Source organism: Symphodus melops (genome assembly GCF_947650265.1).
Source record: "Symphodus melops genome assembly, chromosome: 9".
Lineage (NCBI taxonomy): Eukaryota > Metazoa > Chordata > Actinopteri > Labriformes > Labridae > Symphodus > Symphodus melops.
The window spans coordinates 15,719,640-15,742,990 of record NC_136699.1 but is presented as its reverse complement, the minus strand read 5'-3'; the positions used below and the strand labels follow the sequence as shown (position 1 = coordinate 15,742,990).

The 23,351-nt window shown below is 42.4% G+C and overlaps 2 protein-coding genes across 2 annotated transcripts; both read left to right on the top strand.

The window, feature by feature from the left end:
• Positions 1-834: 834 nt before the first annotated feature.
• On the top strand, positions 835-19,806 carry nr3c1 (nuclear receptor subfamily 3, group C, member 1 (glucocorticoid receptor)). The gene is made up of 9 exons (XM_079352117.1): positions 835-1,162; positions 1,716-2,899; positions 11,346-11,494; positions 11,713-11,829; positions 11,942-12,223; positions 13,366-13,510; positions 14,458-14,588; positions 15,057-15,214; positions 15,685-19,806. Exons 2-9 carry the CDS (start codon positions 1,716-1,718, stop codon positions 15,835-15,837), a joined length of 2,319 nt encoding a protein of 772 aa, XP_079208243.1. The 5' UTR covers positions 835-1,162; the 3' UTR covers positions 15,838-19,806.
• Positions 19,807-20,792: 986 nt separating this feature from the next.
• On the top strand, positions 20,793-22,485 carry fgf1a (fibroblast growth factor 1a). Its single transcript, XM_079352140.1, has 3 exons — positions 20,793-21,121; positions 21,664-21,767; positions 21,946-22,485. The coding sequence occupies exons 1-3, from the start codon at positions 20,956-20,958 to the stop codon at positions 22,135-22,137; spliced, it is 462 nt and encodes a 153-aa protein (XP_079208266.1). The 5' UTR covers positions 20,793-20,955; the 3' UTR covers positions 22,138-22,485.
• The last annotated feature ends 866 nt before the right edge of the window (positions 22,486-23,351 follow it).

Here is a 23,351-nt window from a genome sequence, read left to right as displayed (position 1 = left end):
ACTTCGGGCCCAGATTTTCCTTCATATCATGTTTTGTTTCTGGCTATCTTAAATTAACACACAAATCATTCTGTTGAGATGAGGAATATGATGATTTAATATTCAGTATTTATAATTTCAGTTTCATTTCAGTCAATTAATGTTTTGGAAAATGTCTAAATTAAATATTTACAGCCAATTAGCAAAACATGTTTCATTATAAAGGTTTAGATCTATTTCAAATGTTTATTACAGTACATTTATATTTTAAGTTGTTGTCCTTGGGTTTTGTTAAAATAAGAGGGAGAACTTAAAGGGGACATATTATTAAAAAGTGTTTTACAGTGTTTTTGAACATTTATTTGAAAACCTCACAAAATGTAAAATAAATCCATCCAGTCTTTTGTTTGTGGTCTGCATAAGTTTTACAACATAGAGAAAAATGCTCAAATGTCACACAAAATGTTTGTGACATCACAAGTTGGAGTCTGATAAGAACATACCCTCACCTCCCCAGGTATCTCCTCCCATGGACTCCACCTCCAGCCTAGAGGTAAAATTATGCACAGGTCTGCCATTGTTTTTGTCTCTACAGAGAGGTGATGTTTACTAAGAACACTCAGGAGGGTCTCATTGCATTTAAAGAGATACATACACCAAAACTGAGCATTTTGAGAGATCTGGTTTGTACAGGGTCATAAACTTCCTCAGGTGCTTGATTCATGTGATATTTGGATCCAAGGCATTGCATAGATGTTTCATTTAGACCACAGGTGGACTGTTTGAAAAGGTGAAAAAGGGGCATAATATGCCTAAACTTCCAGGTCACCACAAGCTGCAGTTCCTGGACGCGACCAGCAGGTTGCGCTGCGTGTTGTAAACAGGTCTGCCATGGGGCTGGCTTCCTTAGTTCTCCATTTTGTATGTTTTTTTTCCTGGAGGTTAGCGCCTACTTTCCTAATGGCTAGCTGCGAATCCCCTTAGCTCAGCCAGACCCAGCGCAGTTTGCATGATAATTTACGGCTGCATCGACCTGCACCGTGACCGTAAAGTGGTGAAATACGCGGTGTGTGTCGTGCTTTAAAAGAAGCCGTACAGACAGACAGATAGAGCTGACACTTTCAACCAAAACAATGTTGACAGACGACCTGTGGACACATACCAACAGTCTGTCATTTCAAGGGTAAATATAAACATTTATTCAAAGTTATACGATTAAAAGTTAGCTGGGGTAATTACAATAGTATTGAATATTTAAAGCTAAATGTATATTTTTAGCGGTGTGTTGGTTAGCAGGCAAGCAGCGACAGTCGACTGAAATGAAGGCACGTAGCATGAACTATTAGCCACACTGCTACCTAGCGTTAGCATGCCAACAGTTAACAACACGCTAGGGTAAACATATATTAATCTTATTGTCTAAATGTGACTTATGATTGAATATGTTACAATGTGTGTTTATATAGGAGTTGAAAAGTGTTTCTCTGCGGTCATGAGGACCTAAAGACTGCACAGACGCAGTTAGCTTTCTTTAGCTTTTTTAAGCTATCAAGGGCGCGCGAGGGGAGGGGGGGGCAACTTTAAGTCCTACTGACCTGATGTTTGTATATTATTTTAAGCATTTGCACAACCCTTAAAAAGACCTTTTCATGTTGGTTGTGTTATAGTGTGGGGTCATTGCACCTTACCTAGATTGCTCTGTTAACCTTCGGTGTCTCTCACCCCCAAACTAACAGATGGATACAGGAGGAGTGAAGAAGATCATATACAGAAGAGATGACCATTTAAGCAAGTTGGTGTATACTGAAAGCCCTGAGGAGGGAGGTCTCTTGAAAGTGGCTCCTCACAGTGCCATGCCCATCGCCTCTGCCACATCTCTAGTTCTTCCATCCAGCCCGTTGATGCAGCCAGGACAGGTACCGAACGGACTCAGCAACAGTCCCCTTCCAGAGGAGCTCACCTACGTCACCGCCACTGTCGGCACATTGTTAGAAGACCCAGAGTCCAGGAGCGTGAGCAAAGATCTGAAACCTCAGCAGCAGCAGTTTTTCCAGGCGCCGACTTCCACTTTGTTTGGGCGTCAAGCTTTGCCCCAGCTGGAGGCCAGTATAACAGACATCGCACAGTCCTCCATGGATTCACTTATTGGAGGGTCAGATCCAAACTTCTTCTCCATGAAAACAGGGGATTTCTCTATGGATAAAGGAGACCAGGACCCCATCGACCTCGACAATGCCTTTGAGCACATTGGGAAAGATGTGGATGTTCACCAGAAATTGTTCAGTGACAACACCCTGGACCTGCTCCATGACTTTGAGCTAACTGGCTCTCCTTCAGATTTTTATGTGGGAGATGATGCTTTCCTGTCCTCTCTGACAGATGACTCTCTGCTTGGGGATGTTAGCTCGGAGAAGGACATGAAGGCTGCTGCTGTTGAGAGTGTTAACGGCAGTGGGGCAACCTCTGCTGCCCTCAATGGCATCAACATGACAAGTCCAGATCAGCCCTCCAACATATCAACAACTGCCTCCTTAACTCCTACGACCACTTTGTCTGCTTTGGTGAAGAAAGAGAAAGACTCTGGTTTCATTCAGCTCTGCACTCCAGGTGTGATCAAACAGGAGAAAACATCTGCAGGCCAAAGTTATTGCCAAATGAGTGGCACGACCTCCCCAGACATGCCCAGCCCTAACCCCATCTCCATCTGTGGGGTCAGCACTTCAGGTGGACAGAGCTTTCACTTCGGAGTCAACACCAGCAGCACTGAATCTCAGCAGCAGAAGAGTCAGAAGCAAGTGTCCAACTTGTTTCTCCCCGTGACAACCATCAGTGCGCCCTGGAACCGAGGCCAGACCATTGTGGACAACAGAAGCACAGAGGCATTTTCAAGCTCTCCTTCGTTCACCATTGGCTTTGTCAAGTAAGAAAAGTGTTTAGACCTCAGCTGCTTGGTGGACTTCAATTTAAGTGTTACCCATTTATGTGTTCATCCCAGTTATATCTTACTCCATCCTCTCGTTCATCAACACACAACCTATTTTCTCTTTCTTAAGATCAGAACTGTTGGTTCTTATCTTCGAGACGGCTGTTCTTAAAATATGCTGGGTCATGGCCACAAATGTCCACAGTGGCCACAAACTAAGTCCTTAATTTAATTAGTAAATCAGAAGAATTTTCATTTTTGACAGTTTTGATACTCAGTCGTACAGTAACTCAAAGATATTTGCTTGTTTTTGCCTTCATCACGGTTTGCAAAGATGATCCAGTTTAATTTACCTGTAAGTACAAAGCAACAATAGAAAACCTACTCTCATCGAGAATGAGTAATTAATAAGTATTATTTAGTAATGATGATGCTTTTGTTGGGGATTTTTTTCATCTTATTGTCTTTGGACAGTGGAGGATAAGGACAAACTTTATTGATTCCCCCAGTGGGGGAAATGTAGTTGTTACAGCATCTTAAAAAACAGGCACATCAACAGGATCAATAGCAAAACGTAAAAAAAACACAAAACAACAACTACAGTATGTGTAGTAATGAGCTGATCTGACGCCGCCCTGCTTCATTTACACCGATGTTAAAATTCAGATTTTTGTCAATGATAATAAGAGGCGTGTGGTAGGAAATAGTTTCAGCATTACTATAAGGCATAGCTGACCATACTTGTAAATCCAGTGTGATTAAAAACAAACATGGCTCTCTATCAGGGAATAATCTATGTTTTTAAATGCTTTGGTCGGCCTCGTATTTAAAGGCGACTTGGCATTATTCATCACGTTTCACACGCCGCTGAAAAAGGAATCAATCAGTGCTCTGCAGATTAAGTCAGATTTAGTAATCTGGTTTCACAAGGGAAGAAGTGGTTATTCTAGATAGCTGCTTCCATATGATTGTTAGTCCAGGATTGTTAGTCCAGGATTTTTCAGTGTGTGAGTTTGTACATGAAGGAAAGAGGGTTTGTTGTGAACAGCCAGTCTTATGAGACATAGTCAGACACATCAGAGGATACGACAGACACACGTTTAGGTGTTGGATGTTCACGTACAGAGTGTGGTCGAAAACATAACTGCTTGCAGGTTTGGTTTGTGGTGTTGGGTTTCCATGACGATGGGGCTTGATTTGAAACCGAGCCTTCACACTCAGACAAAAATGGTTGGTTTAACCCCTGAGTCGGTTTGTTAACCTTGTAATCCTGCTTTGGGAGGCAGCGTTGTGGACTCTGCTGGACATTGCTGCAGCAATAAGCACATAGATCTTGGGAAAGGTTTTGTTACAGTCAGGGGATTTCCACTTTTATACAAGTTTAGCTTCTTTTTTTCTCTCTCTCTCTCTTCCGAACTAGCGTGCACTCTTTAATCTTCGTATCTCTTACTTTTAGGTGTAATTTCTGGCTCAACCTCCTCGTGTAAATATCCTCACTAGGGGTTCAGTTGGACATTTTGGGGAGTTTAAAATAGATTTAAATGTACTCAGTCTTCACTTAAAGCAGATCTGTCCCTAAATAGCTGCAGAGACCGTCAATTTAACTACAGATGAATGAAGTGTGGCCTTTACATAACAGTCGGGCCCTACAGTTGAAGGAGATCCTTGTTTCACTGACTTACTCATGTGATTTTGCTCAACCCTCATTTCTGCAGTGATTTCTTTCAAGTGTGTTCACACTCAGATAAATGTAGAGATTGAAGCCTGAGTGTTTCAGATCCACACAGGCTGACACAGTTTCTTTTGTACCTTTATTGCGGCCCTAAAGAGTTTTATGACTTCAGCTGTGAATGTGGGCGGAGACCCAGTCATGAAATGCCCCAGTGTTTTGTTTTTTTTAATCAGCAGTCATGCACATGTCACTGAGGCTTTTTTTTTTGTCAGTATCTCTTTTACATTCACTCGTTTGATTCAAGGAGGCGATCAGCCCAAAAACAGGCATGCAGAAGTGTGTTACTTCAACCAGTGTGCGGATGTGTGTTTTTATTATTTGGGCAAAAGAGGCTTGGTACCATCTCCACGAGCGTCTGACCATCTCACTGATGCGTGTTAATGGGGAACAGATGGGCAGAGACATGGGATACACCTCACCATTTCACACCTAGCTCTAATTTCCCCGTCTTTTGTGTTTCTTCAGAGGTGATTGTGTTTAAGTGTGGGATTGTGTTTGTGCATGTGGCATGAGCCAAGACAATTTTGTGTGGGTGTGTGGCTGTTAGGTGATTGGCTTACGGGTGTCTAAACTTAGCATTTCTCTCGGTCTCTTGTGGGAGTTTGCTTTAGTTCAGTGCTCGCTCGCCTCAACCTGTGTTGACATTTAAGAGGTCACCTCACACTGGGTTTCACCGGCTCGGTGGTTCTCAGGCGGGTTTGCATCAGGTCCCCATCACTTCCAGCCTCTCACGCAATAGTGCGTTCTGCTGAGGCTCGGAGGACCTCGAATCACGTTTGGAACCTGACCTGCTGGAGCCTCACAGTCAGTTTGCATCAAACTAGGAGGAGCAAGTAACATAACCAGTTCTCCACATTGTTGGTGTCACGTCACTGTTTTAAAATCCGACTCTTCTTTACCATCTGACACAGAGCATCTCACATCAAGCTTAGTGAGATGGAAAGCATTGTTCCATGTTTGTGAACACACCCTCATGCTTTGGTGTGTCATGACCTTGTTAGCAATGAGTTGCTCCAGGAGGGAAATACTTAACATGAAGCAAAAATAAATCCTGTGGATGATCATACAGCTCATGTTGAAGCTCTGCCTTATGCAACTTTAGAACAGAAACTGTATAGCATATATACTCCTGCATCCCGCCGCTGACTAAAGCCCGTGCCCCATTGTGCATTCTCCGAGCTCTGGACTATAAGATCTATAAAAGTTTTATAACACGCACTGTAGCTTACTGGAATTTCCTGGAGGCTTTTGACTTGATGGTGTGTAACGGAGGAGCGTTGTTTGCACGACTCGCACATCTGTCTGATTGAATAGAGCCGTTCTCACATCTCGCTTCATAGACAAAGCACTGTTCTGTTTCTTTAGCATCTTGTGTTAACCCTTTCTGCACGCTGTATGGTTCGTGTTTTCACACTCCTAGAAGGTCATTCATTCAGACTTTCGGGAAAATCCTTTCAGCGGACATTCAGTCAGGACTTCACATTCTGTTTGATGAAACCTTTCAGTCTGTGTCTCATCTGAATGTCTCCTGTGGATGAAACAGTTTGCTGATTAATACACATAGATAATCATCAGCTAAAAATGCAAATGTTACCCAGTTGAAAGTCCTTGAACTGGGTCCAAAATGAACTTTTTGACTCACCAGCTAAACCTCCGAAATCTACCCCAAACGGAAAATCTACCCACATTTGGCGCTTGGCGGCTGTTCATTTTGGACCCTGGCCTGGAACATGAGGATTTGTCTCTTTGACTTTAGTTATGGTCACCTTTGCCCTTGTACTCTGTTTATGGGACATAATAATGAAACGTGGTGGCCTGCTGGCTCAGAGCCGACTGTGCAGTAAGGGCGGCGCGATCGATCTCCCTTTTTTTTAATGACTGCTGTGTAAGTGCAATAAAAACACGCAGAACTATCCCATTGTTAAAACAGTGATAGAATCAGACCAAAGAAGAAGGGGATTGAAAGTCTGTCTCAGCTGTGAGTTGGCGTCTTGTTTGATATGAGTGGTTTGGACTCATGTATAGCTCTGTATTTATAGAAAGCTTATATTTAGTGAATGATTAGTTGTATCTGTGGGACTACCTCAGTCAGAGTCACTAGTCTTTCTCTGGTGACACACCCCTCACCCCTCTGCCTCGCTCGCCCATCCCCTCTCTCTGTCCTGTTTTTGCCTCTTGAAACTCGGGCCACAGACTTTGAATGTCAACAGAAGGGTTCAGCTGCTTTAAATCATCTTTTATCATATTTCCTCTGTGCCTGTGGTATAGATATGTGTTGGCTTTGTGTGTTATTCATGATTGTGTAGGTGTGCACATGCTTGTTTGTGTGTGTGTGTATGTCATTAGTGTTGTAGCAGCCAGGACCACAGAGCGCTGCTGTGGAGCGCTCACTCCCCTGACCTACTTTCCTTTCCGCCACTCCACAGCTGGCGCCAAATGAACACACCAGATCAGATGCCAATCATTCCAGTCGCTTTCAAGTTATTACGGCATTCCCCTGTAACCAAAGTTTTGCCTTTTCTTTATTTAGATATTGTTGTGTTTTCACAGCAAATAGGCTCAGAGAAATTCCCCCATTCTTCCTCTTGAGGTTAAGAGGATATAGCGAAGTCTATGTTTCGGCCCCTCCTCTTACTTTTGTGTTCAGCTGTTGAGTCAGCAAAGTCCAAACTTTGGGAGTGGATTCCTCCCACTTCCAGCTCATTCAGCTGAGGAGTTATGGTTATGAGTACAGTTACAGTAGCAGCAGAAGGCCCTCTGTTTATTCTACAGGAAGTGCCCTCCTACCTACACACAAGTCATAAGCAGCTTTTTATGGAAACACAAATCTTGGGGGTTATATTTTTACGCCTGGCCACGGGTTAGGTTTTTCCTCCTGTGGTGTTTTTTTGAAGTCGAGCATGAGCTACAAAATGACGCTTCTGGTATTGAATCATGTTTGTCAATACAACAGGAAGCAAGAGCCAGCTGTTCACTGAGGGGATCATCTCAAGTGTCACATGCACAGTAAGAGTTTCTCTCCAAAGGCTCTTTTCATTGACCAAAAAAAAACTCAGAGTTACTACATCGCCATCATTTTCATTTTCTGTGGCGGCGTAGCATTCGCTTCAATGACGTACCCCTTTAAATCACTCTGCTGTTTTATTTGAGAGCAGACGAGCCGGGTTTATTATTTTGATGATTCCAGTATTAAGCCAAACAAACCCGCTCTGTCCGCTCCCGCACAGACGCTGTGTCGCTCTGCGTGCAAGAACCACCCCCGAGCGTGCAGACCAGTTCCCCTTTTTCTATTTTGGTCACTGTTAACCTCAGAGAGGAGCGCTTCTCCTTTTACTGTCTTCGTCCCATCTTCACACTCTCATGGGGTGAAGATGATGAAGATGAGGGGTAATCATCCACACAAAGCAGGATTACAGCCTTCTGATCGTTCCTAAGATCTTTTTATATAGAATTTTGACCTTTGGTAAACATAATCATTGTTCCCCTTTTGTATCTGAGATGATGTTGTGTTCTGGAGCTGGGCCTGAAGTAGGTCAAACAACTGATTAATAAAGAGGAATAAACGCCCAGAATGATCTGTTGCTGCTAAACAGAAAAGCTTTGCATTGTAATAATGTGGTTGTGCACTCCGAATTTACAAAGAGCTGGAGGTGTATACCAGGGGCCTGCGAGGCTACTCGTGATACTCTGAGCTTAAAGAGGATTATGAATTGTTGAGCAGGGCACTGGGCCACGGGCTTTATCGTAAGTGCGTGAAGTGGCTTGCCTCATTAAAACTCGAGCTGATGGATCGCACTCGCAGACGTAAGCGGTTAACTTCCTCAGCCTTGCTGTTGTTGAAGTCGAGGGCCCATCTCAGGGTGTCTCTCTGCCTTTCACTGCGGCTGCTCTGACCGATAATAAACTCCGAGGGAATGCAAGTACTTCCTGTCGATGGCAAGCGCTCACTTCAACAGATGGTTTCAGAAAGAGGAAATTCAGTCTGCTTTGCAGCTTTGATTGTTTTTGTGTCTGATAATTCACATGAAATGATTTGTGACTTTGTTATGAAAGTCATCAAGCATTTCTAATTTGGCTTCTGGAAAAATCTGTGAAGCAGAGACAAAACTTCAGGCTTATTTCTGTTTTCTTCCAAGCATATAATGGCCCCAGTAATTGGATTTGACCCAGTTGCCTAAAGCTCTTTGGTAAAGCTGACACCATCCCAGTGGGCCAGTGAAGGACAAAGTGCTACAAACCCTCTGACATCATCATCATCATCATCATCACTGTGGACTCAATATCCTCCTCGGATCACCAAGTTGTGCACCACGCCCTCCTGTAGAGGCGTGATGGCCTTTTGTGTGTGTGAGAACTAAAGTACCTGAATGTTTATCTGAGCTTGATTATCTGCATGTAAAACAATGACTCATTGTTTTCTCTTTAAAGCTTCTTTGAGCAGCATTAATGATCTTTTTAGTTAAAGGGCAAAGGATCCGCTTATAAACGCTATCATTACCATGTAAAGCTATTAAAGCCAACTAGAGTCCCATTTTCTGCCTTGTGGGGACCCCCCCCCCCCACACACACACACACACACACACACACACATCTGCATGTGTTGCTCTGTGTGCAATGACACAGCTGAAAGAAGAGTCCTGATTGGTCTATCTTGGATGGTGATTCAGATCATTGCCATGTCGAGGTCAGTGCTGGCTTGTTATTCCTGAGGGAGATACCTGCCTCTTCAGCTCTTGAATGATTCATCGTGTCTGTCTGCCTCTTATAACATAGAGTTGGTTTTAGACCTTGTTTTGGCTGCTGCTAAAGTTAACACATTATTTGTCCTTACACATGGCACACATCACAGTGTAATATGGAACTAAAGTTCAACTTTTGGAAATGATGTAAAGACCATGTGTCGTATGTGACATCCGCTGCAGTTGTCTGCCTCAGACATTATAACGTTTATGACGTGTGCGCTGCACCTGTATGACACATGGTGTCTGCGTGTGTATCCCTGCGTGTGTGTGAAATGATGATTTTTTTTTTTTGTTTTGTTACTCCTGTAAAAATGTCCAGGCGGGCTCATTTTGCAGGCGAAGCCAGCATGTTTGAAAATGCTGGTTTGCTGCTCGTTCTTCTCTGCCCCAGGATTGACCCCTGCCACGTGGAGCAGGGGGGAGCTGTTCAGTGAGAACCCCACTTTGTGTTCTGGATCACTTCCCTGACCCAGATGACTTAAGAGTAGACATGTAGGGTTTGTATTTCATCTGTACACATCGATGGGTGGAGGAAAAGTACTCAGGCAGGACGTAAAAGCCCACAGACTATCAGCACATGTTTATATTGTATAAAAGCATAAGAGGTAAATGGACAGACTTATTGACCATAGTTTATTAGCGGTGCTCAGAAAGCTCTCGGCTCTATCATGGCTAGACATCCTGCTCTGATGACTCTCCCTGATCTTTTTTTAATTCAAATATACTGTCATATTTTTATCTGGCTGCTGAATGCCTCTGGACTTGATGCTTTGATCTTTCACTCAGGTTTTCCCATCCTACTACACCCACTGACTAGTGAGGCCTGGCCTGCTTTCATGCTCATTCCCCTGTGTTGTGTAACTAAGAGTGAACTTGGCTCCCTGGCTCAAATCTGCATACGTGTGCTCGTGTGCAATTCAGAGCAGTTTCCTTATCAAGCTAAACTTTTTTTTTTTTGTTGAGGTGGCACACACACACACACACACACACACACAGACAATCTGGCACAATTGTTGCACGTCTCATGCTCAGTTTCCTGGCTGCGTTGTTGTTGTTTCTGTGGCCACTTGGTATGAAAGGGGCGTGTGGACGATCTGCTGGTGCATGGATGAAATAAAGCCTGACGTCCTCTGGTGGTTTATTTTTGAAAGTGCACTGTACCTCCGTTGTTCACTGGGCCTGGACACATTTGTGGGACAGTCACAGGAGAAAGAAGGGCAGTTTATGACAACGGCTGGATTTAGGATGTGACCACAGATCTTTTAGATAATTTAATCTTTCAAGGCTTCAAGAAAGACACAATGGCCGTACTTATCTTCTCTCAGGATGTCAGAACCGAAGGCAACGCTGCCAAGAAAAAAAAAGAACAAGAGGCACATTGAGTCCGATGGCAGGAGCTGTGTGTAAAACATCTGTGTAGTTTATTTATTTTAAGTTTGACTGAAGGGTTGTAAATCTGAACTGAAAACTGGTATGTGTAGGCAGTGTTCATGGCATAGAGTCGATTTCATACAGTAGTTCTCCTTAATGGATGGTTGATTGAAATGTTTGTGCAACTCCTTTCACGTGACTTACATTTGTTTAATTATATTATTTACTCAGAAATTAGTAGTAGTAGTATTTCAGTGTTTATGGCCTTTAGAGTTTCCCTCTGAATAAAACAAACATTTGCTTTCAGTTTTTTATTATTATTAATTTATTTTTCAAAAACATGTTTGTCTTTAAAATCTGAAATGTTTACATTCATTTTTACTCTGCTAAACATTTGTTGCTGTGTTGCTGGATATCTTTATAGATCAGTGAAAAACAGCAGAATTACAGAAAGAAGTGTCAATATCAGGAATAAACACAACGGTGACCTCCTTTTTAAAGAAGCTCCATAGTGTCACTGGAAAAAAAAAAAAAAGTCCCAAGGGAACATTTCAAGAGACTGAATATCCCTGACATTTATCTCCCTTTCTACTTGCAGACAGGAAGCCGGCACAGCTCTACCTCCGGCACAGGTTAAGAGCGGGGCTCATAAAATCTGCCTGGTGTGCTCAGACGAGGCTTCAGGCTGCCACTATGGCGTTCTGACCTGTGGCAGCTGCAAGGTCTTCTTCAAGAGAGCAGTCGAAGGTAATATAACATCATTATTTCCTCACTGATGAATCTGTCGCCTGTGATGAACGCTTTGATTACTAACTTCTGTCACATAAATGGACTCAAATACTGCAATGATCCTGATCATAACAAAGTAAAGGGCTGTGATTCATCTAATCAGTTTCCCCCTCCGACTGTTAGTCACAGCAGTGAAGGTAAATAACAGATTCATCTTGCTCTTCTGTGTGACACAGGGCAGCATAATTACCTTTGTGCTGGGAGGAATGACTGCATCATAGACAAGATCAGAAGGAAGAACTGCCCAGCCTGCCGCTTCCGCAAATGTCTAATGGCAGGCATGAACTTGGAGGGTAAGTATTAACCACAAAGATAACGCCCAACTCTCACCCTTTAGTTGGTTTGATTGCTTCTGTCTTAGCTTCTCTCTTCAAACCACCCCTTGTTTTCCTCTCTCCTTTGCAGCGCGCAAAACCAAGAAGTTGAACCGCTTAAAGGGCGTCCAGCAGAGCAACCCGCCTGAGCTGACTCCTTCTCCACCAATCGAGGCCCACTCACTGATGCCCAAGCGCATGCCTCAGCTCGTTCCCACCATGCTGTCTCTGCTCAAGGCCATCGAGCCAGACACGATCTACGCCGGCTACGACAGCACGCTGCCAGACACTTCCACCCGCCTCATGACCACCCTCAACAGACTGGGTGGCCGACAGGTCATCTCCGCTGTCAAGTGGGCCAAGGCTCTCCCAGGTTGGTGCTCAGCTCTGTCAGAGTGATGGTGGGGTCAGCATCAGGTGCACAGAAAGATGGGAAGGGCCAAAATCCAGCTGGAAATATTGCAAATAAAAAAAAGGATTTTGACATTAAATATTGTCTTTTCCACACGTGCGGTATTTGCAAAACATCTTAGAATTTTTTTCCTTTTTTTATCAATATGAGATCATCATCTATAGACTACACTCATCTAATGCTCAGATGTTTTGCCAGGGAAGCTCGTATACACACTTGAGTTATACAACATCCTGGTTGTTTCCTATCATGTTTAAACATGCAGCTCAGCTGTTTATCCGTCAGGCTCTCGTATAGTTTCACAGAGCTATTTGAGTCTGCTTGTGGCGGCCATAACTTCATCTGCAGAGTACAAACAAAACACCGACGCAGTTAATTTCATGATGACAGAAAAATATGCAGCAGCGTGTTGTGATAACGTCTTCTTCTGTAGCCTTGAAGCTCGCTGCGCAGTGATTATTAAGAAGAGCTCGCACGTTGGGCACAGTGCTGCCACGCACCGCAGCGAGACGACTTTCGAGACGTTGAATTCTTGCATAGAAGTGATTTGAAAATAGCCTTCGTGAGGGGGTTTGTGCGTTTTCTGTTGTAGGTTATTCAGTACATATGACATTTGTCCCACAGTTGCTCCATATAGCCGGAATTCTGGGAGCTTTCTTGTCAAATTATCAATAAAAAAAAGTCTAAGATAAACAGTGGTTGCAGCGTGGAGAAATTGCAGAGTGATGGATGTGCCACATAGAGGGTTTTGCAGTAGGATTGAAAAAGCACAAACAGCTTTAAAATGAGTGCTGTAATAATTGTTTGGTATTGTAACAATTCAGTGCAGACAGTGTTTGTTTTCACTTTGTATATTTACAGCACACAGAATGATTTTAAGAATTGATATTTGTGTTAACTGAACACATCAGATGTTGTCGGAGCAGTGCAAAACAAAGGGGGCTTTACTGTTTTGATTTGTGTAAACTAACAAGCTAGCAACACGTGTGGATGTGCTGCGTCTCGGGCTGAGTCAACATGCATTTTTGACTTGTCTCCCTAAGCGTCGTCACTTTCTCCTCCACACCCTCTCAAACATGGTGTCTCCTTGTGCCTCCCTCCAGGTTTCAGGAATCTGCATCTGGACGACCAGATGACTCTGCTGCAGTGCTCCTGGCTCTTCCTCATGTCTTTCGGGCTGGGCTGGAGGTCTTACCAGCAGTGCAACGGCAACATGCTCTGCTTTGCACCGGACCTCGTCATCAATGAGTATGCATCAATCCATCTTTCATGCATTAAACCACTGTGGGTTCATGTGATTCCAGATGTAGTGTGACAGACTTTTATAAACCGTTTCCAGTGGAAATGTGTCGGTATGGACAGTAAGACGCCACGTCTGAGTCTTCAATCGTAGTATATTTGTCTTTTTTTTTTTTGGTTTGCACATGTGATTTGCTGCCCCTGCTCTGTGCTTTGCGTCATATCCCCTGAGATTCATACAGTTCGTGTGTAATCAGTGTTTGATGCTGTTATAAACCTGATGACTCTCGTTTGTACAAAGCCATCGGACTGTCGTGAGCAGTCTGCACGGCCACCGTGCTGCAGGCTGCAGAAGGCCTTTTGCTTTCTCTTTTTTTTTTTTTTTTTTTTTTCTGTAATCATGAGCTGAAAGCTGATGTGATTATAATTAATATCTGATGATGTTGTGTTCTCTCTTAATCAGCCAGGCCCCCAAAACTACATTCAGCTGCAGCATGTTTGTAGTTCTTTATGATATTTTCATCTGGTTGGAAGTCATAGACCAGCCTTTCACCATTTGACTCTTCTGCTATTTATAAGCTTGTTTCCTGGATCATGAAAGAATCTAGCACAGGTGTTTCTTGTAAACTTGGATGTTTGTTTTCTGTACACGTTTATAGAATAAGCATCTCCTAGGCATACATTTCCAGAGTTTTGGAGAGTTTGTTCGTACTTTCCACCCACAACATCACTTCATCACTGAAGTGAGGCGCGCTTGTCTTCTTAACGTTCTGCTCCAACAAGCTAATAGACTGAAACTCATTTCTGGAAGAATGATTTAAAACAGGACCTTGAAAGTTTAATCCACAGAGCTGCTTCATCTCCCTCAAAGAGATTGCACACACAGACATATAAATCAACTATGACTTAAGGTGCGCGCAGGATAAGCTTTTTAACCACTTGTCTCTTTTCCCCAGGGAGCGGATGAAGCTGCCCTACATGGCCGACCAGTGCGAGCAGATGCTGAAGATTTCCACCGAGCTTGTTCGGCTGCAGGTTTCCCACGACGAGTATTTGTGCATGAAGGTCCTGCTGCTGCTCAGCACAGGTAAGACTCCGAACACGGTGCTGTTTGAATGCACTCACGAGACATCCCATCACAGCACTTTTCAAACTTCATTCGTTGACATTTAAAGATCATAAGAAATAGGGATTGAATCCACTGTGGCTTTTCTAGCTTGATAACAGAAAAACAGACTCACCTACATAACACCTTATGTTGTCTCTTAAACATCTTCAAGAAAATGAAAGGCGTAAACAAAGACTCAATCATTGTACTCTGATTAAAAAGAGTGTTGAGACGTTTAATTTGTAGAAACTTAAACACAGCTCACAGTCCAAACAGACGTCCTCATGTTGCGCTGCCCTTTGTTCTCTGTGTCTCTGTGCTGCCGTTCTTCACACGACCTGATTTTGATTAATTAGCTGATGAACGCTTCTATCTGGTCATCGGTGCAGTACATTCTCCTCGTCCTTCTCTCCCGAATGCTGACCTCTTGTGTCCTCTCCCCTGCAGTGCCAAAGGACGGCCTGAAGAGCCAGGCGGTGTTTGATGATATAAGGATGTCGTACATCAAGGAGCTGGGGAAAGCCATAGTGAAGCGTGAAGAGAACTCCAGTCAGAACTGGCAGCGTTTCTATCAGCTCACCAAGCTGCTGGACTCCATGCACGAGGTAAACCCCCCCCCCGCCCCCCTCAGCTTCATCCTGACACGGCAGCCTCATCAGTCTGAATGACAGATGAGGCTGAAAACAAGTCGTCTTCTCCCATAATTCAGAGCTATCGTCATTTTCAGCGTTTGATGCATTGAAATATGATCATAAGTGAGATACATACTTTTTACTTTAATAACATGTGACCTCTACTTCGTGTGGCAGCTGATCAGGTGTAAAAGCAACCGTTGCTGTTTTTTACTATGCAGTACTGTCACACAAAGTAAACTCAGTGAAGATAAACAGACTTATGCAGCTCTTTTTTCCACATATGGATGATATGAGACAGAATCCAACTTGTAGTTTTGACACAATAAGATGTCCGAATAGGTTTTTTCCTTTTATATTAACAAACACTGAAGGTGTGTGTGTGTGTGTGTGTGTGTGTGTGTGTTTCTGTGATAATCATACACCAACATGTCTGTGTGCAGATGGTCGGTGGGCTGCTCAACTTCTGCTTCTACACCTTTGTGAATAAATCCCTGAGCGTGGAATTCCCAGAAATGCTGGCGGAGATCATCAGCAACCAGTTACCAAAATTCAAGGCCGGCAGCGTCAAACCGCTCCTCTTCCACCAGAGATGACTTTACCCCAAAACAGACACATTGCCTTAAAACGCCCATCACATCACCTCACAAGCACCCAGACACCTCCAACCCCCCACACACACACACACACACACACACACACACACACACCCACGCACCCCGACCCCAATCCCCATCCAGGAGCTTCAAAGAGAGGACTGAGGACCCGAGGCAAGGAGTCAGGGATGTTTGTTGGTATGCGACTTTGTGTCGTGAGCGGACGCGTTCGCGTGGAAAGCAGACAGCGAGCACAGCGGTTACGTAGAGCAGTCTAAGAGGTGACAAAAAAAAAAAGTTTTTAAGACGAGATAATCAGCAAGAGAAGTAAGCTAACATCCACGTCGTCTCAGGTTTCCTATCTTCAAACACAAAACAATGTCTCATAAAGATAAAGCAAATATGTACAGGTTCTGATAATATTTTCTACATTTTCAAATCATCAACCAGTTTATACACTTTTACAGGTTGGTGTTTAAAAACAGGCTCTTAGGTATGCTTTTGGACCGTATGTTCCTCTTTTAGTTTTTGTAAGCAGTAGTAACAACATAGTCACTCGGGGGGAAAAACAAACTGTTTTCCAGTTGTTTAAAAAAAAAAAACATCATCACTTGATTGACACAATGAACATAGGAAACATTTTTTGTTGGACCGTCAGTCAAAGTGCGTTATCCAGAGGTTTCTTTCTCCCATATGCTGACTCTCTTTCAGGTTTACACACGTCTATTTTAAAAGGGAAAAAAAAATGTGCCTTTTTTGCTTCATATATCATCTAAGTCATCTTCTTCCTACACGTCTACCTTCATCATATGTCGATTGTACTTTTTACATTACATGCAGTTGAAAGTTTTACCTCTTTTTTTTTTTCTCTCCTCGGTGGCTGCGTTTCCCTCTAGATGTGGCAGCTCGGTCCATCCGCCGCGTGTACAAATGATCGAAGCCTGCTTCCATTTTAATGCGATTCCCCGCACACCCTTCTTCTCCAGTGCGTTGCGAGCGCTTTGAACCGCGCTTAAAGGCTTTCAGAGACTGTGAAGAAAGACTGTTAAACTGTACCGGGCTTTAGATGGAAGGTAGAGAACTTTTTTTCTAGTATGATAGCCCACTCTGATGCTTCTTTTAGCCCCCCGCTCCTGCCCCAATAGTCTAATAATTGAATGTGATAGACAACCCGCGTCCACCAATCATAGAAGAGAGGGCATGTTTTATGTGTGACAGATTATGCCATTTTCTTAATTAATCAGGACAGCTTCTTTCTGTGTTTCTAACATGGCTCCTGTCCTTTTTATATCTCCTTTTTACAGTCTGTTTTATAGAACTGATGAACATGTAGTCATGATTCTGCCACTGACCATCCTTCTTGGACCGTATAACCTTTATGCTTCTGGGAAAGGGTAACTAATCGTCGAAAGACTTTGCTGCGCTTGTTAAAGGAATAGTTGAGAACATCGGGGACGGCTCATTTCCTTTCTGGCCAGTCGGTGGGTGAAAAGACTTTCTCAACTAAAATGTCTGAAACTGCCTTTCAGTTACTCCTTCGTGTTAACGTAGCATAAAGACTGGAAACAGCCAGCCTGTCTGAAGATAACAGAATCCATTCACCATCCTCTCTCTCTCTATCGCTCGTACTCTGTCTCATATCATGCGTTTACATTTGTAGGCGAAAGAGAGGCTGTTTTCATGACTGGGAGGTCGAAGAAATGTCAGACACACAACATCCTCACTTCTTGCTGCTTGATCCGTTTGATCTCATTGCTCATGAAAGCATCACGGCGTGATGGTATTGATTAGCTGAGGAGTGATCTGTCGGCCCCATTCACCAGCCTTTATGCTAAGTGTTTTTTAACCATCTGGTGGTTGTGGCGTATCTGAAGAACGAGCTGTTTTGTTTGTCGAACTTTACACAAGAAAGAAAGCGTCCTTTCCTGACACGTGAAAAAAAAACCGATGATGGACAGCTTGTGTACGCAGCACTTTGGACAGTGTGGGCACAACGGATTCACTTCTCGAGTTACGTTTTTAACCCTTCAGCTCTTTGAACGCCCTGTAGGCATCTTGTCTTCATGTCTTTGTTTCTGTAGTACATTTGCACGTTTGTCTGTCTGTCTGTGATTTAGTGGAGACCCAATGTTTGAAAGCACTTAGCATCGGTCCTCCTCCTCTGGGAGGCCGGCACAATGGCTCCTTTATTCTGTGGGACTCCAGTGCTAAACTTCTGGTTTTGTCTTTTTTTTCACAAGCTGAAAGTTGGTCAGGGTTCGAAGTGGAAAAGGAAACACGTCCCGGTATTGAAGCTTTGTCCACAACAAGAAAAAGAAGTCCTCAATAACCAGAGTTTGAAGTCTTTACAAAGTGAGTGGTAGCTGTAAATATAACACACTTCTACAATCCCGTAGGTAACATTTCCATCAGTTGTTGCTTCGAACCCCAATGTTCTGTGTACCTTACAGAGGGAACTCCTTTTGACGGATCAAAGGTGTTGATTCCCTTCTCGATTTAAATACTCGGGGAAAATATCACAAGCGAGCAACTACGTACGGTTCGATGGGGCGTACGTAGACGACACACCGCTAACAATAAACAAAGCACTTGTTCGAAACGTAAAGCGCTCCCTTGCTCAGGATGTCGGAGCCCGACTTACACTTCATGTCCTAGTTTATGTCCTTTAGATTCACACAAAAACCTCTGTGTTGATGTTGAAGTTTGTGTTTGGTGTCAGGCTAATGGTTCAGCAGACAGATGTAGGAGAGGGATGAGCTGCCACCGACGTCATCCACACTCGGAAAAAAAACCAACAGTTGTCGCTTTTTTCTTTTTCTTTCTTTTTTGTTGCTTATTCAAAATACTTGTGAAAATCAACTTCATTAACTGCTTAGGGTTACTCATGGGTTACTTTCACATTCAGTATATCCAAATCTCTTCTGCTGCTGCCGCTGTTCATTTAAGACAGCTTGAATATATATATATATAAATATATATATGTAAGAAATCGCACACTTGCCTCTTCTTGCTCAAAAATGTATCCTAGCTCACTTTCTTGTACATTTTTGAGGGGGACATCTGAATATGCAATAGAAACAACAGATAATCTATCTCCATCACATTACAAAATGTGGTAGCCTCATGTTTTTTCCAGGATAAGCTATTTGCATACAGGAGATTCACACTTCACTTTTAGCTCTGCAGGACAGATTTTCAGGAAAAAGAAACCCTTAGTCAGGAATCAGTCTATCACAGCTGATCACACAAAAACAACCTATTTGATGTTTGACTACAAGTGACCAAAGCGAGCACAGATAAATTCAACTCGTCAGCGTAAACTAGGAGACAAATGTACAGTTGTTTTTTTGTTGTTGTTTTTTTTTAAAAACACATTTTTTTACTCTAACATAATGGCTTTGGTCAGATTGTGTAATACTGTGAATAGAATAGGAGTCAGTCTTTTTCACTCACACAAAAACAACTGTTTGTGAAAGTAATCAACCAGCTTGAATCTAAAAGGATTTGCACTACCCAAATATTGTTTGAAAATCTATTTTGTATAAAACATATGCAGACATTCTGAGAATTATCAAGGGCAGATCATGTTTCACTGGTAAAATGCTTTCTCTAAAATAAAATAATAAAAAAAAAAACATTTGTTTTGCGCAAAAAAAAAAGAATGTGTACATATAATCCATTGTAAAGAAAATTGTGGCGTATTTGTCTCCAAATAACAGTTTTTCTATTCCTCCCCTCTGTATTATTTCTCCTGTGTAGTGTGGCTCCAGTTGATCTTATCCACCATTGATTAAAGGTCCAACTGTGTCTTTGTGTGGTACTTCCCCAAATAATGAACTGTATGCTGATGTTTGACAAATCATGAACTGGATGATTCTGAACAGTGGAAACAGTAAGCCCATTGCGAGACACTTTTCATGATCACACCGAGCTCTTGTTCATCAAATAAAATGCGCTTTTCCATTCTGACAGCTGCTTTGTTGACTGTTGAAGATTTGAATGTTACTGTAGAAGCTGACACATTGGTTGCGTTAAAGGATGATGTTTTCACATTCACTGTGGTTACATTTGGGCCAATCAGGACCAAGTGCAAATAGAAAAATAAAATTAAATCGTGTGATCAAAAATGAAGACGAGGTAAAGTGGCAGTACGATAGTAAATACTCTTGCTTTGTCTTCCAGTACCAAAGTAACTCTCAGAAAAATGTCCGTCCTACTTCATTGGAGAGTTATTAACTGGACACCAGGATGTTCCAGTTGTTAGGGGAGGGGATACATCATTTGGGTTTTCTTAAAGAAAGGGAACACAGAGGAAACGTGTTCCAAATACTCTTCTGCTTTGATAAAACAAAGAATCGACCAGTGAATGAAGTCTGATCAATGACTCTTTACAAATGTAGTGTGAGTTAGTTACACTGATGTCATTTTAAATACTTTGTGTAACTTTAGCTTCATGTCATCAGGCCTAGCACCACGGACCATTTATTCAAGTCACACTTTTCAACATCAGGGCAGATTTCTTTAACTGACACTGAATGTGTTTCTTTCTGTGATTAGAATATTGCAGCAGACGATTGGCTCTAACAATGTTTGACGAGTCATCAAAAACGTGGGTCTCCAAATAATCCCAAACAGATTCTAAATGTTTTTAAAAAAACACTTGTTGATTAAAGTCTAAACAAAAACAAATGTACAACTCTGCTTCCTATGGTTAGCAGAAGTTTGTCCTAAATTCTGTACTTTTCCTCATCTTAACACAACATGGGGTTTATCACCAGGATAGTAGAGGGGAAACTGGAAGTCTTTTCCATGATGATATGGCTACTTTATTATTGTCAAATAATAAAATACAATAAAACGAACAATAAGAATATAGTTTAATTATATAATATTATATTGTTACATAATTGTTCCTCAGTTTGTTGTGTCAGTGTTCACACCCAAAATCATTTTCCCAGTTTAATGTTGAGTCGGACACGCGCATCTCCACTCGTCCCCGCGCATGCAGACACCTGACCACTGCAGGGTAGAGAGAGAGACAGCTGATTATTATCCAAAGAAAGCCATCATTTACTCAGTTATCCCCCCCTGTTGATTCACAGCTGTGCTTTGAGCAGGATGACGGATGTGCAAACTTTTGTATCAGAGGAGCAAAAAGCGGACGGCGGCCTGCGGCGGGACTTCAGGCGGCTCACTCGGCTGTACTGTATGAATGGCGGACATCACCTCCAGATCCTTCCCGATGGGACGGTGCAGGGCCAGAGGGAGGACACAGACGATCACAGTAAGGCTGCAGCGCACTGCGCATTTTGCATCCAGGTCAGGCCTGCAACATGATGCGTTCACTTCCCTGTAGCCAGCTGAAGGCGTGTCAGGTTTAAAGACATCCGTCCAATAAACCAGGAAGCAAATTAGAGATTTTAAAAAAAGGTGGAAAAGAGAAGACATGCCTGTGTTTTCACTGATATTTTTTTTTTTTTCATTTTGAAATGTACTATAATGCTTTGCTTTGTGATAAATTAAAAAATAATGCAGACCAATAAATATCAGCACTTGTGCAATAGTGGAATATTTCTATAGAGGGCCAATTGTCCAGCTCAACAGGTAGCCTAATAAAAAATGGTAAACGTAAAAAATGACATTCCTACTTAATGTAACACATCACTGTCACTCATCTTGACAGCACTGTCCACTTCAGTGGAGGGCAAACATGCATCAATGGAGAAATCTCTGATTAGATTTCCCTTTTACCAGGTGTTTGTGAAGTTGTATTCATAGGCCTCAGCTGTTGTGATTGAATTTATTTGTTATTTTGCCTCCTTTGAGTTGTTTTAAAGCTCACAGCAGTGGGCATTGGCGTAGTCATCATCCAAGGAACAGAAGCTGGGCGATATTTGGCCATGAGCGATGAGGGACGGTTGTACGGTTCAGTGAGTATACAGCGCACCTGATGATCTGTGTAATAGTTAATCAATTTATTTATTCAATTTATCAATTTAGTTAGGAGTGATCGCTTAATGACTATTATATAATCTTGATCTACATTTTTAAACCCAATCCAAACATTGAAGTGCTGTCAGCTGCCCGTGCATGTTCTGTTTCTCTCAGGTCACAGTGACTGATGAATGTTACTTCCTGGAGAAGCTGGAGGAGAATCACTACAACACATATAGATCTCAGAAATATCTGGAGGAGAACTGGTACGTTGCTCTGAAAAAGAATGGAAAACCTAAACTGGGCCCAAGGACTCACATTGGACAGAAGGCCGTCTTCTTTCTGCCTCGACAGCTGAATGAGTGAAGACACACAGACCTGAACTCATTCAGAGGAGAAACTGAACAGGATGGGTCAATCTGCAGGAGAACATGTCTTATTTTGCTATTTTATTATGAAAATGGCTAATGATGTGCATCATTGTGAAGACAAAGACCACCCACTGTTTTATCCAAATATGATTCCTTAGACAAATACTGCATCGGTTGAAAGACTGTACATGTTGTTATTCTAATATAGACTAACTCTACAGACGGGGACAGTGTCTTCAACACACAAAGCAAACCATTCAGCTGATGTTCTTCTTGTTATTTTGACCAGTTCTCTGAATTAGAGATTCACTTTAGAAGATTTTTTGGCACCAGGAGAAAACACTTAACCATCCATCATCTAAACTGCTTATCCTGTTTGGGGTTGCAGGGGGGCTGGAGCCCATCACAGATGTCACTGGGCGAGAGGCGGGGTAAACCCTGAACTGTTTGCCAATCCATCCGAGACAATAATATAATTGTAAAAGAAAGCCAATGATAAAGTGGTGTTCATTATATTTAAATGATTAAAGTGTCTAAAGCTGTCCTTCAATCTAACGGAGTAAAAAAACACATTTCTGATGCGCCTTTGAGGGGACATACTGTATGGAGGATTAACTTTATTTTACTGTACTCTAGGAAAACACTTTTGTAACTTGAATGACACATGTAACCCTTTGACGGAGCGTGTTGTTGGCTTGTTTAAAAGTAAAAACTCAAAGTCATTTCTGGTTTGACTTGCCTGTTATCTGCACACTGCTCTGCCGGTGCCACGGTGAAGAGGTGTAATGTTACATCGCCACCTCTTACACTGTGCAGCCACATGGTGCCACCAACGTGTACTATCAGAATCAGCTTTATTGGCCAGGTGTGTTTAAAACAGGGAATTTATCTTCAGTAGGCTGTTCTCTCTCTGTACAATGTAAACATTAAATATGAACAATTAGCTAAAAATATAAACAGGTAATTAAAGACTAATATGTACAACAGTAAATAAGATAATAGTGCAGTTGTGAGTCGTGCAAAAGCATGATCAAGTAAACATGTGGTAATTATCTTTACAGTATTTACATAAGTGTGTTAGATGTGTGTAGACGCACAGTCTGCCGAAGTTAAATTCCTTTTGTGTTAAACAAAAAACTGATTCTGATTGGACATGTTGGTGGCATTGACTCCCTGACTACAGTGAAAAACATTTTCCCACTTGGTAAA